The sequence below is a fragment of the Myxocyprinus asiaticus genome, chromosome 14 (genome assembly GCF_019703515.2).
Source record: "Myxocyprinus asiaticus isolate MX2 ecotype Aquarium Trade chromosome 14, UBuf_Myxa_2, whole genome shotgun sequence".
NCBI classification, from domain to species: Eukaryota; Metazoa; Chordata; class Actinopteri; order Cypriniformes; family Catostomidae; genus Myxocyprinus; species Myxocyprinus asiaticus.
The window spans coordinates 5,487,305-5,509,892 of NC_059357.1; the positions used below are offsets into that span (position 1 = coordinate 5,487,305).

General features: G+C 35.3%; 2 protein-coding genes across 3 annotated transcripts; one reads left to right on the forward strand and one right to left on the reverse strand.

Annotated features, from left to right (window-relative positions):
• Positions 1-1,773: 1,773 nt before the first annotated feature.
• Positions 1,774-8,863, reverse strand: LOC127452081 (hsp70-binding protein 1-like). 2 transcript variants are annotated; one of them, XM_051717254.1, is made up of 8 exons: positions 8,699-8,863; positions 7,134-7,253; positions 6,815-7,019; positions 4,905-5,129; positions 4,384-4,539; positions 4,202-4,298; positions 3,844-3,952; positions 1,774-2,609 (listed from the first exon to the last, which is right to left on the reverse strand). In XM_051717254.1, the coding sequence occupies exons 2-8, from the start codon at positions 7,251-7,253 to the stop codon at positions 2,529-2,531; spliced, it is 993 nt and encodes a 330-aa protein (XP_051573214.1). In that variant the 5' UTR covers positions 8,699-8,863; the 3' UTR covers positions 1,774-2,528. The 2 variants fall into 2 exon arrangements, with proteins under 2 accessions (XP_051573214.1, XP_051573215.1); XM_051717255.1 differs by lacking the exon at positions 1,774-2,609 and adding an exon at positions 2,702-2,761.
• Positions 8,864-9,724: 861 nt separating this feature from the next.
• On the forward strand, positions 9,725-20,099 carry LOC127451955 (elongation factor Tu, mitochondrial-like). Its single transcript, XM_051717046.1, has 10 exons — positions 9,725-9,785; positions 11,885-11,931; positions 12,269-12,407; positions 13,848-14,014; positions 14,087-14,356; positions 16,220-16,352; positions 16,792-16,896; positions 17,038-17,189; positions 17,307-17,426; positions 19,421-20,099. The coding sequence occupies exons 1-10, from the start codon at positions 9,749-9,751 to the stop codon at positions 19,589-19,591; spliced, it is 1,341 nt and encodes a 446-aa protein (XP_051573006.1). The 5' UTR covers positions 9,725-9,748; the 3' UTR covers positions 19,592-20,099.
• The last annotated feature ends 2,489 nt before the right edge of the window (positions 20,100-22,588 follow it).

Below are 22,588 nucleotides of genomic sequence, written 5' to 3' on the forward strand. Positions count from 1 at the left end.
CCAAAGGTGCTTCAACGAAGTATTGAGCAAAGGCTGTGAATACTTATGTACATGTGATGTGTGTTTTACGGATGCACTGTAAAATATTATTATGGCAGTTTTTTGACGTGGACATTTTTGTCCTCGAAGGACCTCTGAGTAACTTTTTTTTTTTTATTGATGCACAAGGGTTAATGATATTCTTAAAACACACACACAATGTATAAATCATTAGTATAGGGTACAAAGGGGCTAAATGTGCGGACCCTCTCCATGTAGAATAAAACAGCTTTTATAAGGTTGCTGATATGACTGGAGTCTTTATTTTAATGTGAGGGGTCATGATGTCCTACATATATTGCAAAATTACAATTCATGTCTTTAGGACTTAGGAGAAAAAAATCACTGAGTGCATGAAAGCAACAGGTGCTTGTGGTGTGTCCCAAACTTTCAAGTCTCAGTTAAAATGACCAAAACCAGCAATTACAAATGAAGAAATATGTCAAGAATCTTCACAATTCATTATTGGACCATGTTACATATCCAAAGTTTCATAACATTAACATTTATACATTCCGCTTTATTCAAAGCTGCTTCCACAAAGAGAATGCTACTACGTATATTCAGAATTGTGCATTATATCTACAATTATCTGCAATGGCCTGTTTATATTTACTGTTGTTATTAGTGTGAGTTCTTAAGTTCTAGCACAGATATTAATTCTTGTTGTGAATGGCATGAGACTGTGTGCTGATAAACATTATGCTTCTGTTTTGGTCTTGATATCAGTGCAGCCTTTGATATAGTTCCCCATACTGAAAGCTGGTGAGGTTTTTGTAACAGTTTAAATCCTTATTGATAAATAAACAGTTTTTGATTGCTTTCAAAAATTAATCATCAAAAAAGTGTCCCATTACTTCCACAGGTTCCATTACCTTCAGGTAATGTCATCAGGAACCCTGGGATCAAGTTTTATATAATTGGGAATTGATTGGATAATAAAAATGATAGGTGTGAGACAAAAACAGATCAATAATTTAAGACCTTTTTTACTATAAATTCTCCTCCCTGCCCAGTAGGTGCACAAAGAATGCAAATTGTCCAAACATAAGAAAAATGTGAACGTGAAATTGGAGATTTATAGTAAAAAAGGACTTAAATATTGTTTCTCACTTACACCAATCATATCGCTTCTGAAGACATGGATTAAATCACTAGAGTTGTATGGATTACTTTTATGCTGCCTTTATGTGATTTTGGAGCTTCACAGTTCTGGTCACCATTCACTTGCATTGTATGGACCTGCAGAGCTGAGATATTCTTCTAAAAATCTTCATTTGTGTTCTGCAGAATAAAGAAAGTCTTAATGAGAATTTTCTTTTTTTGGGTGAACTATCCCTTTAAATTGAAATATGTCAAATATATCAAAAGAGAAGAGGCTGCATTCTAGGGCTGGGCATTTATACAGATTTCCCGATTCAATCCAGATTCACAAACTGTTGATTTGATATCGATTCATATGGGTACATTTCTGTAACAATGTCCATTTTGTTTACATATAAATTACATTCTCTCCAAGCTAATGCTCTTAATTATAAAGGAAACTTCTAGTTACAATTCAAAAATATACATTTTACAAATTATATTTTATCATCAGTTTTTCATCAAATTGGTCATATTTTAGCATTTGAAAAATGTTCAAATTCAGTCTGTTCCATCAATGTCTTGAAATTGCATATATTATGTTGCATACGTATAATATATATATATATATTTGTTACATTTTTATTGTTTACTTGCATAATTTGTACAGTTCACAAGTATTTACATTGATATGCAGAACACGCACTTATGCGGTACTGTCTCTTTAAGACTAGCGGCATCAGCCAGTAAGCAAATATAAGCAGAGAGGACGTGCGTAATTTCTTAAGCGCATCCATGTGTGATTAGAATTAAATGTTTCTTTTTGTTGTTGTATTTAATCAACAACTGACTTTAAAAAACTGAAAGGGTATTAAGATACATTATTCAATGACAAATGGATCCGTGGATCTTGTCTTTGGACACACAGAACGAGTTAAACCAAACTTTTACTCTCAACACACAGTGAAAGGATATTGGTGTTTTCTTTCACATTTATTTTATTTCTGCAATTTCTTAAATGTTGGTGTGTAGCTCTAAACTATGGCTTTGCATTTGTGGGTTAGCATTTATATGGCTGTTCAGCTGAAAAGGGGATAGAATAAAAACATAGAAAGTTAATTTTAAACAAAATATTTTACTATAACAAACTGACATATTATACAAAATGTACATTTTCATATAAAAAAAAAAACGTGTTTTGTGTACAGTTGAAAACCATCAGCATTCATGGTACATTAAAGTATGCACATGCACATATAGCTGGCAAAACTGAACTATGAATATTCAGAGTAAAAAGTTTTTAATTATTTTTCTAGTACATTATTTCTCTCTTAAGCATAGAGGGAATACAAACTCCTTTGTGTTGGCCTATCACTGCACAACAGGCATCATTGACCAATAAGACCTCAGCGATCCATTCCACTGTCCTCCTGGTGTTGCCCTTGGAAACAAGCCACTCGTAAACGTTCACAAAATTCCAACTCCTCCTAAAATAAAAACAAAAACAAATTCTGTGCCATCAGACCTAAATTAGTCTAAATTAAAATGGCATTAAAGGGATAGTGCACCCAAAAAATTTAAATTCTTTCATCATTTACTCACCCTCATGCCATCCCAGATGTGTAAGACTTTCTTTCTTCTGCAGAACAAAAATTAAGATTTTTAGAAGAATATTTCAGCTCTGTAGGTGCATACAATGCAAGTGAATGGTGACCTGAACTTTGAAGTTCCAAAAAGTCATCATAAAAGTAAATCCATACGACTCCAGTGGTTAAATCCATAACTTCAGAAGCGATATGATAGGTGTGGGTGAGAAACAAGTGAATGGTGGGCAGAACTTTGAAGCGCAAAAAAAGCACATAAAGGCAGCATAAAAGTAACCCATAAGACTCCAGTGGTTAAATTTTTTATTATAAATCTCCACTTTCACATTTTTTTTTGTTTTTGGCGATTTTCATTCTTCATGCATATTGCCACCTACTCGGCAGGGAGGAGAATTTATAGTAAAAGAACTTAAATATTGATCTGTTTCTCAACCACACCTATCATATCGCTTCTGAAGACATGAATTTAACCACTGCAGTCTTGTTGATTACTTTTATGCTACCTTTATATGCTTTTTTTTAGCTTCAAAGTTCTGGCCACCATTCACTTGCATTGTATGGACCTACAGAGCTGAAATATTCTTCTAAAAATCTTCATTTGTGTTCAGCAGAAGAAAGTCATACACATCTGAGATGGCATGAGTGTGAATAAATGAGAATTTAAATTTTTTGGGTGAACTATCCCTTTAACAACCCATTTTACTTTTGCAATGTAACATATTTCCAAGTGACACAAAATACTCGACGAAACAAAAACAGGACAGGACTTAATTTTATCCATCAGCAAAATGATTGGATTGTAAAAAGTAGATGTTCCATACGAGTTTCCCCTCCTGAAACACTACTGGCACCCAACTTTTATTAAGTTTTGTTTAATTGTCATTAATTTGTGTTAACTCTCAGAAAAATTATAGAAAGTTTGCATTATATAATGCAGTAGTCTAAAACAATGCCAAAATAGCTTTGACTATTAGTTAACAACGCAGTTCACATCTGCACGTGGCCTAGGTGATGTCAGTGGAAAAGAAAAGTTGTTAAGGGCGGAGCAAGATTCCTTTCCCTTTGGAATAACATGCAAACAGAAATCAATGGTTAAGAAATGAGTGAATTAATTTACCAGGCTCTCATCTCGTCCCATTAGGACCTGTACTCTCTGGTTGAGCAGTTCCTCTAAGGCCAGCGTTGGATCTCTGCAATCACTCACACCACGGGGATCCTCAACCAGACTACAAAAACATGTCAGAAACCAGGTCTTAAAATTCCATAAGCTAAAACAATTCCATAATCACAGCGGCGCTGTTATTTAATGCAACAGCACCATTGCAGCCAGATATTTTGTCTATTTCCTGCAAGACGAACATACGAAAGAGTTACAAATGAAGCCAAAGCAGGATTATGTATTACATCTCACCAAATTAATTATATATATGTAAATAGAATTCTATGTGGAGAACATAAGCAACAATTTTACTAACCAGCAGAGGGCGCCAAGAACATGTTCGTGTACAGAGGAATGAGGGGACCGGAGAACTGACACCAGCTGCTGAACCATCCCCATAGACAACACTGTATCTGTAAGAAAGAGAGAGAGAGAGAGAGATTAAGACATGAAGAGACTCATGATGGTCTAACAGAGTGCTTCCAGAGTCAGCAGTACCTTTGTGTTCTGGGTGACTAGTCAGAAGGCTTAGCAGAAGAAAAGCTGATTTAGTTCTCAGTTTCTCACTGTCTGACTGCATCCCCCTCATCAGCACTGAAAAGCCATCGTGTGACAGGAAGTCCTGCAGACCTGCTTCCTGTTCCCGCACTAAACCTGAGAATGACAGGAGTTATCATCAAGTTCTGTCATCATTTACTCACCCTGATGTCCCTCCAAACCTGTACGACTTTCCTTCCTCCATGGAACACAAAAGGAGATATTTAGCAACATATTCACGCTGCTCTTTTCCATTCAACGAAAGTGAATGGGGACTAAGGCTGCTGAAATCCAAAAATGACAAAAACACCAAAAAAGTGCAAGGAAAAAGTCCACGTGACTCATGCACGTTATCTTCAAGCCTTTTGAAGTCATATATCATACTTTTGTGTGAAGAACAGACAGAAATTCAAGTCATTATTCACTGAAAATCTTCCCTTCGTCACATTTATATATGACCTAATGGACTACATCATACTTACAAGACACAGCGTAGAGTGCTTTAATTCGAACTGTGCTGTTTGCGTCGTGATCTGTGAGTTGAAGGAGTGTCAGTAGCGCCCCCTGTTTCAGCAGGTAGCATTGCACCTCAGGCATATTCTGAGCACAGCTGGCAATGAGCTGAGCTGCTCTCCAGCGAATACCTGCTTCAGAGTGACAGAGACAGCACGACAAACACAAGTCTAGGCCGCCCAGCTTCATCAGATCTGCAAAACACATAAAAACACACTCAAAATCCCTGTTTACATCTGGTTTACATCCGTCTCGGTAATCTGATCACAAGTGGGCAGTAGGGCTGTCAACATGGCATGTTCACTGATATATTACCAAAATTAGAAATTTAAAGACATAATTTCAGGCTGGGGGGGGATCTACAAGACATCTGATTTTTAAAGGGATAGTTCACCCAAAAATGAAAAACCTCTCGTCATTTACTCACTCTCATGCCATTCCAGATGTGTGACTTTCTTCTGCTGAACACAAACAAATATCTTCAGAACAATATCTTAGCTCTAGGTCCATAAAATGCAGGTTGGCCAGAAATTTGAAGGTCCAAAAAGCACATAAAGGCAGCATAAAAGTAATCCATACGACTCAAGTGGTTAAATCCATGTCTTCAGAAGTGATATGACAGGTGTGGGTGAGAAAAAGATCAATATTTAAGTAATTGTTTTTTTTCAAATTCTTCTCCCTGCCCAGCAGGGGGCGATATGCACAAAGAATGTGAATCGCCAAAAACAAAAGAAGAATGTGAAAGTGAAAATGGAGATTCATAGTAAAAAAAGGACATAAGTATCGATCTGTTTCTCACCCACACCTATCATATCACTTCTGAAGTTATGGATTTAACCACTGGAGTCATATGGATTACTTTTATGATGACTTTTTGGAGCTTCAAAGTTCTGGTCACCATTCACTTGCATTGTATGGACCTACAGTGCTGAGATATTCTTCTTAAAATCTTCGATTTTGTTCTGCAGAAGAAAGAAAGTCATACACATCTGGGATGGCATGAGGGTGAGTAAATGATGAGAAGTTTCATTTGGTGAACTATTCCTTTAAATCGACGTTGTCCCAGACATCCACAAGAGGGCGTAACAAATCAATATAAAGCACCATGTTATAGCAATTGTTTATAGCAAAGAACATACTGTATCTGGCTGTTAACAAATGTTCGTAAAATGAGTGGCCTGCAATGCTGCAACATTCACTGGCCAAATAGAAAATGTACCCACATTTGGTGCATTCGGACCCTGATCGTGTCTCACTGTTTTTTTAGTGTCATGCAGTAACGATGCATTTTTTTTTAGATGCTGCATCAATTTAAAAGGAAATTCAACCTTTAAAACATATCTTGAGACATCTGTATTATGTGTCTGTTTTAGCCCAAGAAAGTTATTAGTGCTTGGCACACATCCAAAACTTCAATGCTCATTTTAGCATTCAAAAGTACATTTTTGTGTAAATACGACGAATTTTCAAATTTTGCATTTTAATTTGACAGCCTTCGTGGGCATTGCTAAATAAAGGTGTAAACAGCTGTAAAGTCAAACCACATTCCTAGATATTCAGAAACATATGATGTGACCAAATCACTGTGACGAGGTGGAGGGTGTGGCCGGGCCGTGATGAAGCACAGCTGGCGCTGAATCAGCTGATCAGCGCCGGCCGTGCTCCATCACGGCCCGGCCACGCCCTCCTCCTCATCGCAAACACATTTGTAATGGAAATGCGAATCTGTCCTGATGTGTCTTCGACAAAAGCAAAGGACCGCCTATTCACCTGTCAATCAAACACTGCACTAAAACTTTGTGTAGCTTAGCAGGGTCAAAGAACTTGAAGAGCATAACCACACACACACACACACACACACACACACACACACACAGACCTCTTGCATTGTCCAGGTTCTCACAGAGCTCCGAGAGCATTTCCAGAGCCTCCTCTCTTTCATCCTCCTCATCTTCCTCTTCCTCACTCCCTCTCTCTCTGCATTCATCTCTGTTAAGCACTTCCAAACACCGTTTCATCTGTTCTACCTCATCCATCTGTCCTTTACACACTTCTGCCAGAGCTCCTCTCAAAAACTCCATTCTCTACAGAAAAAAGAGAGGCAAATAGTCTCAACCGCAGACTAACTGATAAACAGCAATATTACAGAATTTGCACAGCTACAGTGTTTATATGGACATCATGGGGTCTCCTCTCACCTCCTGTGTCATGGGCTCTGATGGAGCTGGACCCTCAGATGCAGAACCAGCCTCTACAGCCATCTGAAGCACACCCTGTAAATTATTGGGGTGACGCCGGTTACCTCTGCCTTCTGCCATCTAGAGAGAGACAGAGACATCACATAACATGTATTATACATTTTTCTGTTTTCGTCAATAAAACATGCTTTTTAAGTATGCATATTTAATCCAGAAAATAAATAATAACATTGAAAGAATGACACACAAAATTATATTTAAACGAACAGTCAGTCATGATTACTTTAATCAGTGAGGGAAAGTATCAAATAACAGGACGGTTACTGAGATTAAGCGAGTGGTATTCAGCTGGTCATGTGACTCTAACATGGCAGCCCCCATGTGGGGACCCTCTCCATGTAGAATAAAACAACTTTTATAAGGATACTGATATGACTGGAGTCTTCATCACATGTGAGTGGTCATGATGTCCTACATATATTGCAAAATTACAATTCATGTCTTTAGGAGTTCAACTTTTTTATAATGAGGAAAAATTTACTGAGTGCACCTTTAAAGCTCTACATGTACACTCTAGTTGTAAAAACAGTAATAACACTTATTTTCGCTACACCAATTATCCACAGTGTTTACTTATACATACAGAAAAGAGGTGGACCGATAGTGGGTTTTGCCGATACCGGTAACTAAGGTGGTGGAAAAGGCCGTAACCGATTAATCGGCAAATGGTTTATAAAATCGATTTATAGAATGAATAAAGATTTCTTACTCTTTCCTCACTATGATGGGCACAGACATAATAGCCTATATATATATATATATATATATATATATATAAATTTTACCGGATGAGGTTTATTAAAAAATAAGGAATACAAAAAAACTCGGAATTTAACCAATAGCCAGTGTTGGGTAAGTTACTCTAAAAAAAGTAATAAATTACTAACTACTAATTACATCTTCTACAGTGTAATTAGATTACTGTACTAATTACTCTGTTTGAAAAGTAATTGCACTTTCTAAAACCCTTATCCTCGACCAAACGAAAAATAAATAAATAAATCATATAATCATATCAAATAAATCATATAAAATCAAATAAATTATTCATGAACTGGCCAAAGAATTTAAGGGGGCAGCGTTAAATTAAAAAACATAAATTTTAACATTAAACATTAAATTTCGATTTTAAATTCACACTATTGTTTTATATAGAATTGTTCTATAGTCTATATAACGCAATTACATCAGAAGTAACTGTAATTAAATTACTGAAAAATTAAGAGTAATCCCTTACTTTACTCTTTTTTTTTTTCAACGAAAAAGTAATTTAATTACAGTAATTAATTACTTAGTAATGCATTACACCCAACACTGCGGATAGTTACTTTTTGGAAATGTTGGATATATGTTGTATATCCGATATATCGGACCACTTCTAATATAGATATACCATGAGACTTATAAACTCGTGTCTTAACAACCAAAAGTAGAGTAGAATGAAACGTAATCACATTCTAGTCCAGCTAAAATATGTAAATTCGGGTAAAACAAACCCGTCTTACCTCGTGCAAATGATATTAATCAAGGTTTTGCAGATGCAGATGTGATGTGTTTAATGTGCTTCTGTAGTAGTGGTGTGTGTGAGTTCCTCTTTACCATTATAAACACACCAGAAGCTTCCAGATCCTGCAGCAAAGCAGCGAGACCAAATAAAACGTGCACGTACAATGACGTCATTACACTTTACCGTAATGACTTACCGATTTAAGTCGTCATACACTCACAAGACATTACAATATTAATCCAGAAGCACAACTACTGCATAAAAAAGGTCTTCTAATTATTTAAATTCTTCAAATAAATTTATAAATTTAATAATTTAATTTAATTTTAAATTATTATTTTTTCCTTATCACGTGTTTAAGGGACGATGAAAATGAAATTATTATTTATTTAATTATATTATTAAAAATCTCATACATTAATGTAAGGTTTTTTTTTTTTTTAATTAGGAATGTATGTATTTATTCATTGTGTTGCTTTATATTGTAGTAATGTGTGGCTTATTTTTATTAATTTATTCACTTCTGTTTATTTTCTTTTTGCTGTACATCCCCTATGCTGTTTCTAAATTCAGAATAAAAGCACAAAAAATCCTGATAATCATAGTTTCCGCCAAAATAGCATAGAGACCACAGTTGCTGTTATTACTGTAAAATCATTTTAAAATAATGTGTTTTTGTTTGACAGTGTACATTTTTTTTAAATTTGCTTGATTTCTTTTTGATGACAGTTGTGACTACTGTAAACCGCAGTGTTTTGTAATACAACAAATGTACGATAAAAAATGAATCCCTTACTTTACTTTTTTTTTAAATGGAAAAGTAATTTAATTACAGTAATTAACTACCTAATAATGCATTACACCCAACAATGGTCAAAATGTGGTAAGAGAATGTTAAAAAAAAAAAATAAAAAAATAAAAAACCGCCATCCACTTTTTAATGGTCACATTTTGTAGAATGTTTACGTTAAAGTAAAAATACACATCCAGTGGTGATGTCGTCAGTCTCTGATTTCCACGCACATGCGCATTTGGCTTCGCCCGCAAAATGGCTGCGCTCGTGAGTGTCCGCGCGTGCCTGTCCGGTAAGTTACAAGAAGCGTTTTTGTTCTTGTTTGCGCGTGTCATTGACCTCGTGTTCATGCTACGATTGATTGGCGTGGGGTATAAATTATATATGCGTGCATGTATGGATGAAAGTGTGGAAATGGCAGTTAGGGGAAATGGCATTTGTGATGCTTAACACAAGGTCAAGTTCTTCAACCTGTGTTGCATTTATTACTGATATTGACAGCGATTTATAAGACTGTTTGTGCATAAATGAATGATAGAGCTGTTCTGCATCAAGAAACAAGGAGAAGATGCAGTGTGTTCTAAATAACTGGGTGTCTACTGTGTAGATTACAGTGGTGGCCAAACATATTGGCATCCTTGGTAAATATGAGCAAAGAAGGCTGTGAAAAACAAAATCTGCATTGTTTATCCTTTTGCTCTTTCATTCAAAAAAATTAAAAAAAATTCTAACCTTTAATTGAAGTAAAACAATTGAAAGAGGGGAATATTTCATTATTAAATAAATATTTTTCTCCAAAACATTCTTATGAGTAAAATATATCTGAAGTATATTCCCATTCTTATTTTACATTTTTAGTGCACCTGGGTGACTCGGAACATGAAATTGTTCAGGCATGTCTTCCTGTTTCACAGGGGTATAAATATGAGGTAACACACAAGCCAAATTCCCATAATCATCAATCACAGTGGGTTAGACAAAAGAATATAGTTCTGATGTGCGGTAAAAGGTTGTTGAGCTTCACAAAATGGGAAGTGGCTATAAGAAAGTAGCCAAAGCATTGAAAATGCCCATTTCCAACATCAGGGCAATAATTAACAAGTTCCAATCAACTGGAGACCTTAAGAATTGGCCTGGAAAAGGATGTGTGTCTATATTATCTCCACTCACAGTGAGGAGGATGGTTTGAGTGGCCAAAGAATCTCCAAAGATCACAGCTGGAGAATTGCAGAAATTAGTTGGGTCTTGGGGTCAGAAAGTCCCCCAAAATAATATCAGACATCACCTACATCACAAGTTGTTTGGGAGGGTTTCAAGAACAAAAGCCTCTGCTCTCATCCAACAACAAACTCAAGCGTCTTCAGTTTGCCAGACACTACTGGAACATCAAATGCGACCGGGTTCTATGGTCAGATGAAACAAAAAAAGAGCTTTGTTGCAGCGAACACCAGAGATGGGTTTGGCGTACGCAGAGATGAAGTAGTCCCCAATGTCCACGGTTAAATATGTTGCTGGTTTTTGAATGTTGTGGGGCTGTTTTCTGCCAGAGGTCCTGGACATCTTGTTTGGATACATGGCATCATGGACTCTATCATATACCAACAGATACAAAATAAAAACCTGACTGCCTCTGCCAGAAAGCTTACAATGGGCCCTGGTTGGATCTTTCAGCAGGACAATGATTCAAAACAAACATCAAAAACAACACAAAAATGGTTCACTGTCCACAAAATCAAGATTCTGCCATGGCCATCCCAGTCCACTGACCTGAACCCCATAGAAAATATGTGGGGTGAACTGAAGAGGAGAGACCACCAACATGGACCTTTGAATTTGAAGGATCTGGAGCAATTCTGTATGGAGGAATGGTCTCAGATCTCTTGCCAGGTGTTCTCCAACCTCATTAGGCATTATATGAGAAGACTCAGAGCTGTTATCTTGGCAGAGGGAGGTTGCAAAAAGTATTGAATAAAACGGTGCCAATAATTATGGCCAGTGTGTTTTGGAGAAAAATATTTATTTAATAATGAGATATTTCCCCTGTTCCAATTGTTTTACTTCAGTTAAAGGTTAGATTTTTGTGAATTTTTTGAATGAAAGATCAAAAGGATAAACAATGCAGATTTTTTTTCCACAGCCTTCTTTGCTCATATTTACTAAGGGTGCCAATATTTTTGGCCACCACTGTTATATTGATGTCAATGCTTTAAATTCGATTTTGGAAGTTTTTTTTTTATTTTTATTGTTTTATGTAATATAATTACACTTAATTTTTTTGTGCGTATGGATTTTTAGTAATGCTTAACATTTTTCTGAACCATAAACTATTGTAATTTAATTTTTTATTTTTTATGTTATGTAGATGAATGACTTTTTTTTTTTTTTTTTCAGCTCTGCAGTTGACCTCCCCGAGTTTACTGCACAGCTCCTTTAAACTGGTGAGTGTTTTTTTCAGTTGAAGTACTTCATAAATGATGTTATTGAGAATAAAAGATTGAATTGAAGTGCCTAAATTAGCAGGATTATCATGGAGAATAAAGTTAATAAATACATAGTAAACTGCATTATCATTCTAGCAAATTCTTAATTTATAAAGCTGAATTTAACACGATACAACCATATGTTGATTTTGGGGGTGTTCCCACTAATATTTAAGATGCATATAATCTGAGATTTATGTAGTTAATACATTTCTTAATGCCTTGTTTTTTGTATATGAAAGATTTTTGGAGTTAAAAAAAAGTGAGTTTTGCTTATTTTCTTTCCATCTCTCAGTGTGCAGTTCCTCTAAGTCGGAGGAATTTCGCAGCGGAGGCCAAAAGGGTGTTTTCTCGTGATAAACCCCATGTAAACATCGGGACTATTGGTCATGTAGACCACGGCAAGACCACACTTACTGCTGCCATCACCAAAGGTAATTTAAAGACTAAAACTGACCTCTAAAATTCTAATTCATAATCCCAAAATTACAGTAATTCATTATTGCACCATTCTAAACCTTACTAGACGTGCAGTGTTAAGCCCATCCCACCTATGTATCCATTTAGAAGACTCCACCCACTTGTTTACATACACCAGGTTGTTGGTCAGTGGGGTGGGGTTGGGATACAGATGGTTTAATTAGGCAAATTTACTCTAACAATGACCTGTTTAACCCTCCTTTTGTCTTAGGGTCATTTTTGACCCGGGACAGGTAAAGAATACGTTACAAATACCGCATAGTTTTTGGTACTGGAACCAAACATCGTGACTTTGTCAAGACCATCAAAACAAGCAAAATAGAAAAGAAAATGTATTTTTGTATATAATTGTTTAAGAGAAATAACAGTTTGTTCCTTCCATTATCTTAACCGGTCAATTTTGACCCGTATGTAAAGAAACAGTTGTGACCTTTCACCTTTGGACTTTCTGGATATTATAAAGCTTTAAATAGTTTTTTGTACATACATGAATCAAATTTGACCTAAAAATATTTTTAAATTTTCTCAAATTTAGCCCGTGGCCCCATACTATTCTCTAGCGCCCCCTCCTGCTCCAGTGGGTACTGCATCTTTCCCACAAATTGCATATTTTCCTCTTGAATGAGGTTTGTGCACACATGCACATGTCATCATACACAAAAACACACACAGAGACAGTATTTTTTTACAGTTTTGAAAAAGTAATATGTTTGTAAATAAGTTTACTAACATGATTTTATATGATGGGGACAATAGGGCTAAAGGCCCCCCAATGGCAAAAGACCTATTGGTTATAATTTTCTACCAAAACATTAGATGACGGAAATATCTATTACAGCACCTCCCTAAACCCCTGTAACACTGCAACAAATTGTTCAACAATAGTGGAGAGGAAATGGATTTGTTGCAATGGACGTGTAAAGTGGGCCCATTTTGACAGCTGGAAAAGGCAATAGAGATTAATTTGTATTCACATGTACTACACTTGTAACTCCAAAATGTACACTGTTGATTTTATACAAGCAGAATAAATCAGAGACTGTCGTTATGTAGTCAAGATATTGTAAAATGCCAAAAGAGATTGAAATAGAAATAAATTGAGCCATGTTTGCAGAATTTTAAATTGTTCTTTAAAAAATGATGTTACTTCATTAATATTCACATTATAGCATTTTTTACCTATCATTATACACTTTGGGACCACAGTAAAACAGATTTTCATTGAGGGGGGTTTTTAGTGTCGTTTTACACTAATCAAGAATTTATGCGTTTTAATGGTTTTCAATACGGGTCAAAATGACCCGAAGGACAAAAGTATGGTGCAGTTTCTTAAGACAATAGGAGGGTTAAAAAGTAGTTGTTTTCACCTAAATTTGTGTGCGTGTTTGTGTCAGTTCTTGCTGAGGCTGGTGGTGCACGTTATAAGAAGTATGAAGATATTGATAACGCTCCTGAGGAGAAGGCCAGAGGAATCACCATTAACGCCTCACACGTGGAATACACCACCGCTAACAGACACTATGCACACACAGACTGCCCTGGACATGCTGACTATGTCAAGGTAACACTTGGTAATAGAGTAATAAGCAGTATTATAAATACATGTGATGGTCAAATTTTTCTATGTCTGTAGAACATGATCACAGGAACAGCTCAGCTGGATGGCTGCATTCTGGTGGTGGCGGCAACAGATGGTCAGATGCCTCAGACTCGTGAGCACCTCCTGCTGGCGAGGCAGATCGGCGTGGAGAACGTGGTGGTGTTTGTGAATAAAGCTGACGCCGTGGAGGATAAAGAGATGCTGGACTTGGTGGAGCTGGAGATCAGAGAGCTGCTCACCGAGTTCGGCTATGACGGGGAAAACACGCCCGTTGTTATTGGATCGGCACTCTGTGCCCTGGAGGTAAGGATAGTCGAATGGAGATGGATGGAGGAAAAGATTGACTGGACAGTTCACCCCAAAAAAATTATTCTGTCATTTACTCACCCTCATATAGTTCCAAACCCAAATTACTTCCTTTCTTTTGCGGAACAAATGATACATTTTCATTTTGGGGTGAACTATCCCTTTAAAAGTTTGATCCTCAAAGAAATGAACAGAAGATAAATTTAGGTGCTGTCCAATTACTTGATGTAAGGCATGTCTTTATGGAGGACCAAGTCTGACAATATTATAAATAATATATATGTTTGCAAATAAATGTAAAAAATGAAAAAAAGTGTACATAGAAATACATGTAATATTTGTATAAATACAAACCTATAAACAGTTTGCATTAGTAAGCCAGAAACACACTGAGGAAGGCCGTGAGGCCGAAATGTTTGTGTCCCCTGACTGGTGGAAAAAAAAATAAAATGACAAAAAAGGAGTGCAGAATTTTTCTTTTGTAATACATAGAAATAAATAAATTTTCAAATGTGACAAAGGAGTATTTATACTTTTATTTGCTTATGTTTTTATAAACGTATTTCCACATGCATTTATTTAGTATTTATACCTTTATGTCCACATTTATTTATACATGTGTATAATAATGCACCATATGTCTTGGGTAAAGTGAGATGAAGGGACTTGAATGATGCGTTTTAAATAGGGATGTCGAATTTAGTGCGATTAATTATATAGAAAAATAATGCGTTAAAAACAATTAACACAAAAGTTTCAGACTACTTTTAAAGATATAGTTCATTTACTCACTTTCATGCCATCCCAGATGTGTATGACTTTCTTTCTTCTGTGGAAACACAAACTTAGTTTTTTAGAGGAATATTGCAGCTCTGTTGGTCCATACAATGCAAGTGAATGGTGGCTAAAACTTTGAAGCTCCAAAAAGCATATAAAGGCAGCATAAAAGTAATCAATAAGACTCCAGTGGTTTAATATATGCCTTCTGAAGTGATGCAATCGCTTTGGGTGAGAAACAGATCAATACTGAAGTCCTTTTTTACTAGAAATCTCCACTTTCTTTTTTAGAAAGTGAAAGTGTAGATTTATAGGTAAAAAGAACTTCAATATTGATCTGTTTCTCACTCACGCCTATAATATTGCTTCTGAAGAAATATATTTAACCACTGGAGTCTTATTGATTACTTTTATGCTATCCGAACTATCCCTTTAACTTGACTCGGCGTCTTAAAAACATGGCATTTTGACGCTGAAAACCAGTGAGCCACTTCAAAAGCGTCTATCTGATGCTATGTATTAAATCGAGGATTAAAAATACCACAGACGCCTGGAGTCGCAAGTTCGAATCCAGGGCGTGCTGAGTGACTCCAGTCAGGCTTCCTAAGCAACCAATTGGCCCGGTTGCTAGGGAGGGTAGAGTCACATGGGGTAACCTCATAGTGATCGCTATAATGTGGTTCTCGCTCTCGGTGGGGTGCGTGGTGAGTTATGCGTGGGTGCCGCGGAGAATAGCGTGAAGCCTCCACATGCACTATGTCTCCGCGGTAACATGCTCAACAAGCCTCGTGATAAGATGCGCGGATTGACGGTCTCAGACGTGGAGGCAATTGAGATTCGTCCTTCGCCACCCGGATTGAGGCGAGTCACTACGCCACCATGAGAACTTAGAGCGCATTGGGAATTGGGCATTCCAAATTGGGGAGAAAAATAGTAAGAATAGTAATGTAAGAAGACATATATGCAAATAATTGTGGTTAATTCGAATAATAATCGGCGTGTCATGTAATTAATTGACAGCCCTAGTTTTAAACTGTTGAATCGATAGTATTCAGTACTTCTGTTCTATTTGTGTGTGTTTAGAACAGGGAGCCAGAACTGGGCGTTGATGCTGTTATGAAGCTTTTGGATGTGGTAGATACTTATATTCCTCTGCCAAAGAGAGAGCTGGAGAAACCATTCCTGCTGCCCATAGAGGGAGTCTATTCTATTCCAGGTATATGCTGTCCTGTCTGTTGTGTTGTAAAAGCCACTTCCTATTAACAAAAACAATTCTTTACTCGTTTTTCATTTTTCAGATGCATACTTCTGCTCAAGCTTCTGTACTATTCTGGTTTACTCTTGAAATTCGATATTGTGCTTCTGCTAATAGTGTTTTTGGCTCTTATGTAATAATTTGAATGTGTTTTTCCTTTATAATTCGCCTCGGACACTTGAAAAGGTTTTTAACAAAGTCAGTCCAGAGTCAGTTTTAGAGTTTAATCAAAATTGATCTTTTTGCAAACATAAGTAGCTTTGAATAAAAGCATCTGCTCAGTAAATCCACAAAATAAATATTGTTTTTATTCATTACTCATCCTTTGTGTGCGAGTAATTCTGAATTCCCAGAAGTGTGTGTGTGTGTGTGTAACGCTGTGTATGACTTCTGTGTGCAGGTCGTGGTACTGTGGTCACTGGCACACTAGAGCGAGGAGTGATCAAGAAAGGAGATGAGTGTGAATTTGTCGGACACAGTCGTTCATTTAAGTCTGTTGTCACTGGTAAGAAAATATGTCATTTCCTGCTCAACTCATAAACTAGTGATAGGCCAAAATGTATTGATGCTAGCCCTCTTGTGTCAGTTCCGAAATCAATTCCTGCAGCTTTTGTCAATGGATTAAGATTTTCTCTCTTTCTCTCAGGTATTGAGATGTTCCATCAGTCTCTGGACCGGGCAGAGGCGGGTGATAATCTGGGCGCTCTGGTCCGTGGGCTGAAGAGAGAAGATGTCAGGCGAGGAATGGTGATGAGCAAACCAGCATCCATACAGCCACACCAGAAGGTCAAAGCTCAGGTTAGTGTCTGTATCTCTTCAAATTGCAGAATTTCATCACTTTCATTTTAAGGCATCTTCATAGATGCTTCAAAACCATTTTACTTTGTTAAACTCTTCCTGTTTGGATGTCATCAGGTCTATGTTCTGAGTAAAGAGGAGGGCGGCAGACACAAGCCATTTGTCACAAACTTCATGCCTGTCATGTTCTCTCTCACCTGGGACATGGCTTGTCGAGTAGAGCTGCCAACAGGCAAGGTAAGTTTTGAATTTTGAATTTGCATTATTTGTGGGTCTCACAGAAATATGTCTGGGTCAATTCTCATTACAAAGTCAAAGGGAAAAATTTACACATTTTGCATAAAGAAATGAAGACTTTTTTTTTTTTTGTATTGTGACAATTAAGCACCCCCCCCCCCCCCCAAATGCTAGTTACTGTAATGTATCTAGACGTTACTTACTTTTCTTTTTAGCAATTCCCGTTCTTCTCAATGATGATTCTCATTAGATTCCCATTACAGTAGTAATTTTTTACCATATTAGAATAAATCAAATAAAATGTAACCATGATGTATAAATATTTTTATTAATTATGATTCAATGTAATAATTTTAATTTAATATAATGAATAGAATTGTATAAAATCTATAAATGTTATATAACCATATAATTTTAATATAATTTAAATACATTCATTTTTATTTCATAATTTCTTACATATTTTAATAATATGTAATAATAATAACAGTAATATGAACTAGATTTAATTTATTTAGCATTATGGAAATGAGCTTGGAAATTTTCTTAATTTGCGTGAAATTGTCAATGCAAAATGTATTTATTATTAAAGTCTTATTTTCTTTATGCAAATGAAATTTTTCTTTCAATTTGCGACTTTATTTCTCGTAATTTGCAACTACTCACAATTTGCGACTTTCTCACAATTGCGATTATTTCATGTAATTGTGCCTTAATTTCTCACAGTTTGCAACTATTTCTTGCAATTGCAACTATTTCTCGCAAATTGCGACTTTCTCATAATTGCGACTTAATTTCTCACAATTGCGACTTTTTTCTTGCAATTGTGACGGTCTCGTAATTGCAAGTTAATATTTATACGACGGTTTCCTAAAATTGCAACTATTTCATGTAATTGCAACTTTATTTCTTGCAATTTGCGACTATCAGAGTTACGAATTTATTGTAATTGCAAGTTTATATTTGCGACTTTCTTATGCAAATTAAGTTTTATGCAATTGCAAGTTGATATCTCTCAATTGCGACTTAATTTCTCATAATTTGCAACTATTTCTCACATTTGCGACAATTTCTCGGAATTGCAACTTTATTTCTAGCAATTGTGAGTTTATATCCCTCATTACAACTTTATTTCTTGTAATTGCGACTATTTCTCACAGTTGCGACTTAATTTCCTACAATATCAACTTTATTTCTCACAATTGCGCCTTTATTTCTTGTAATTGTGATTTTATATCTCTCAACTGTGACTTAATGTCCTACAACAATATCAACTTTATTTCTCACAGTTGCAACTTTCTCACAATTGCGAATTCTTTTCTTGCAATTGTGACGTTATCGTAATTGCAAGTTTATATTTATACGACGGTTTCCTAAAATTGCAACTTTTTCATGTAATTGCAACTTTATTTCTTGCAATTTATGACTATCTGAATTACGACTTTATTTCTTGTAATTGCACGTTTGTTTTCGAATATTTTACAAAATTGCGACTTGTACAAATTAAGTTTTATGCAATTGCGAGTTGATATCTCTAAATGAATTTCTTAATTTCTCACAATTTGCAATTTTCTCACATTTGTGACAATTTCTTGTAATTGCGCCTTTATTTCTTGTAATTGCAATTTTATATCTCAACTGTGTCTTAATTTCCTACAACATCAACATTATTTCTCACAATTGTGACTTTATTTCTTGTAATTGCTTGTTTATACCTCTTAATTGTGACTTCATTTCTCACAATTGCAACTATTTCTTGTAATTGTGAATTTATATCTCTCAATCACAACTTTCTCATAATTGCGACTTTATTTTCTGTAATTGCAAGTTTATCTTAAGGCTCCTAAAATTACTGTTTATTTTCTTTATGCAAATTCAATTTATTTCATGGTTTATTTTTGCAGTGAAATATGGCCTGAACATGTTTTAGACAAGTTTCATAAGATTAACCCTTACCCTGAATTTATGTGTTTTCTTCTTCCATCGATTTGTAGGAAATGGTAATGCCGGGAGAGGACACATCTTTAACCCTGACCCTCAGACAGCCCATGGTTCTTGACAAAGGTCAAAGGTTCACGCTCAGAGATGGCAATAAAACCATCGGCACCGGTCTGGTCACGGATATCCTCGCCACAGCAGAGGAAGACAAACACAACTGGGGCTGAGAAAGGATTGAAGAGGAGTGAAGGGATGGGAAGAGAAAATCTTTTGAGACTGTGACTTTCAAAGCCTTGCCAGACTAAAGTTCAAGAAATCTTGCTCTAGAATGGTTGAATGATGGTTTATGGATTGCAAAATTAATGTGTTAATGGGAATGTCTTTGCCCTGGTTGCTAATATTTTCACAGGCCTTTGAAATATTTGCCAACCAATTTTTGTCAAAATGCTTTTTCCCAGACTACTTGGTCAAGAAGTATCTTTTTACTTAGACATCAAAATACAATATGTTGTGTATGGAACGATTCTTGCCATGTAAACACATCAAAATGTATGAAAAATGCACCGCTTTATTCACAAGAAAAAATGGCTCATTTGCAAAAAGCCTTCTGTTTAATTAATTGCGTCCTGTTGGTCTACAGACACACATTTGGTTCTTTGCTGTCTGGTTTACAGTCATCTGTCTATAAAAGTGATTATACAAATGTGGCTAATGTAATAAAATGTATTTAATAGATTTGTAGACTCAGTTTTGTGCATGCTTAACTGCAAAACAAACACGTCCCAGTTGCACATAGTTTGGTTTTGTGCGTCATTGACATTAAACCTGTAAGCATTTGCACAATTAATTTACTTAATCTTAATATGGTGATTAAAAATAACAGTATTCAGGAAGCTTCTACAAATTGCAACTCGAAACTTTTATGAATGCAATTTAAAAAAAAATTCTCCACCAAATTGCACTGACTTAAGGCAGTTTGGCATTCACAATGCTTTTAACTTCAGAAATGTGAAGTATTTTTAAGAGAAAAAGAATAATGTATTGTTGGACTTGACTTATCCAACAAAATCTTAGTGGGGACATAGTAAAAAGTGGGCTGTGATATTACTGGTTAAATTTTTGTGAGCCACACAGCCTTAATTGCATCGGCCGAAAAGTCTAGTCGTTTCAGAGGCGGAGATGTTTATTACATTTTGTTGAAAGATTACGAAAACAAACGTTTTATTTCTTTAGAATAAAATGCACTGGTGAATTATGCACAGTAAGACCTAGATAATTATTACTAAAGTAAATAAGGTTCATGTTGTCTCTAATGTTTTTTTAGATATACTTCAATAATTACTAATTCTGTAGCTGTTTTCTTTCAATCTCCAAAAGAAACCTGTCTATCTCTCTCTCTCTCTCTCTCTCTCTCTCTCCTCGTCTTTAGTCTCTTTCACGCTCTCATATTATTCTCAGTCTAAAATACTGTATTGCTGTCGTACTCTTTCTCCTCCCTCTCTTCATCCATCTCTCTCTGGTATTGCACCGGGATTCCATTCATGTTCATATGAATCTGAAACAAGCATTTACAGACACATTTAATATAGGAATATGTAAAGAGATGTACATGTCTTGAACACGTGCACACACACTCAATGTCCTCTGTGGTGTCATTGGCACCTGTGAAGTCGTACGACTCTGGAAAGAGTGAACAAGACGGCTCTTTTTTTTTTCATTTCAGATCACCTCTAAATCACATTTATGGTGCCTTGATCCCACCACTAAAGAAAAAAGGAAATTCTGACTTTATATCTCACAATTGGCACTTTTTTGTGCGGTTGTGACTTTATTTCTAGTAATTGTAAGTTTATATCTCACAATTGAAACTTTATTTCTCCGTTTCGAGATTACTGTATATCTTTCAATTGTGAATTATTTTTTTATAATTGCGACTATTTCTTGCAAGTGCAATTATTTCTAGTAATTATGAGTTTATATCTCTCAATTGCAACTTTATTTCTCTCAATTTGCGACTATTTCTTAAATTTGTTATAATTTATTGTAGTTGCGAGTTTATATCTCTCAATTTTGACTTCTTAAAATTGTGACTTTCATACAGTTGCAACTATTTCTTTTAATTGTGAGTTTATATCTCTCAATTGCAACTTTATTTCTTACAAATTGTGACTTTCTCAAAATTGTGAATTTACTTGTAATTGAGACTTTTTATCTCTCAATTGCAACTTCATTTCTCACAATTGCGACTTTTATTTCTTGCAACTGCGACTTTCTTTTAATTGTGAGTTTATATCTCTCAATTGCAACTTTATTTCTCGAAATTTGCGACTATTTCTTGCAATTGTGTTATTATATCTCACAATTGATTTTTTGCAGTTGCAACTATTTTTAGTGATTATGAGTTTATATCACTCAATTTCAAATTTATTTCTCTAAATTTGTGACTTTTTAAAAAAATTACAGCTTTATTTCTGCGAGTTTATATTTCATGCTATTGTGGCTTTATTTTTCATAATTATGAGTTTATATCTCCCAATTGCAATTTGCGACTATTTCGCAAAATTGAAACTATTTCTTGTAATTGCGAGTTTATATTTTGCAGTTGTGACTATTTCTCATAATTAAGTTTATATCTCTCAATTGCACCTTTGTTTCTTGCAGTTGTGACTTTCTCGTAATAATGAGTTTTTATCTCAATTGCAACTTTTTCTCACAATTTTCCACTATTTCTCCCAAAATATTATGACTATTTCTTATAATTGTGTTTATTTCTCTCAATTGCAACTTTATTTCTCACAATTGCAACTATTTCTCGTAATTGCAAGATTATATCTCACAATTGTTACTTATTTTTTTACAATTGCGACTTTTTTTTGCAATTGCAACTATTTATAGTAATTATGAGTTTATAATTGCAACTTTATTTCCCGCAATTATTTAATTGTGAGTTTATATCTCTAAATTGCGACTTCATTTCTCAAAATTGCAACTATTTCTTGCAATTGCGACTTTATTTCTTGTAATTATGAGCTTATATTTCTCAATTGCAACTTTATTTTTCGCAATTTGCGACTATTTCTCAAAATTGCAACTATTTCTTGTAACTGCAACTTTATTTCTAGTAATTCTGACTTTATATCTTTCAATTTGGACTTTTTGTGATTTGACAATTGCGATTTAATTTTTGCAAATGTCTGAATGTCTGATTGTTACAACCATCCATC

What these genes read in the sequence shown, in the direction of transcription:
- LOC127452081 (XM_051717254.1), bottom strand. Translation starts at nt 7,253, where the DNA reads ATGGCAGAAGGCAGAGGTAACCGGCGTCACCCCAATAATTTACAGGGT. An exon ending in GTTCTTGGCGCCCTCTGCTG is followed by an intron (nt 3,953 to 4,201) that starts GTTAGTAAAATT and finishes ATGTTTTTGTAG; the next exon opens with TCTGGTTGAGGATCCCCGTG. An exon ending in TGGGACGAGATGAGAGCCTG is followed by an intron (nt 2,610 to 3,843) that starts GTAAATTAATTC and finishes TTTTTATTTTAG; the next exon opens with GAGGAGTTGGAATTTTGTGA.
- LOC127451955 (XM_051717046.1), top strand. Translation starts at nt 9,749, where the DNA reads ATGGCTGCGCTCGTGAGTGTCCGCGCGTGCCTGTCCG. An exon ending in GACATGCTGACTATGTCAAG is followed by an intron (nt 14,015 to 14,086) that starts GTAACACTTGGT and finishes CTATGTCTGTAG; the next exon opens with AACATGATCACAGGAACAGC. An exon ending in ACCAGAAGGTCAAAGCTCAG is followed by an intron (nt 17,190 to 17,306) that starts GTTAGTGTCTGT and finishes GGATGTCATCAG; the next exon opens with GTCTATGTTCTGAGTAAAGA.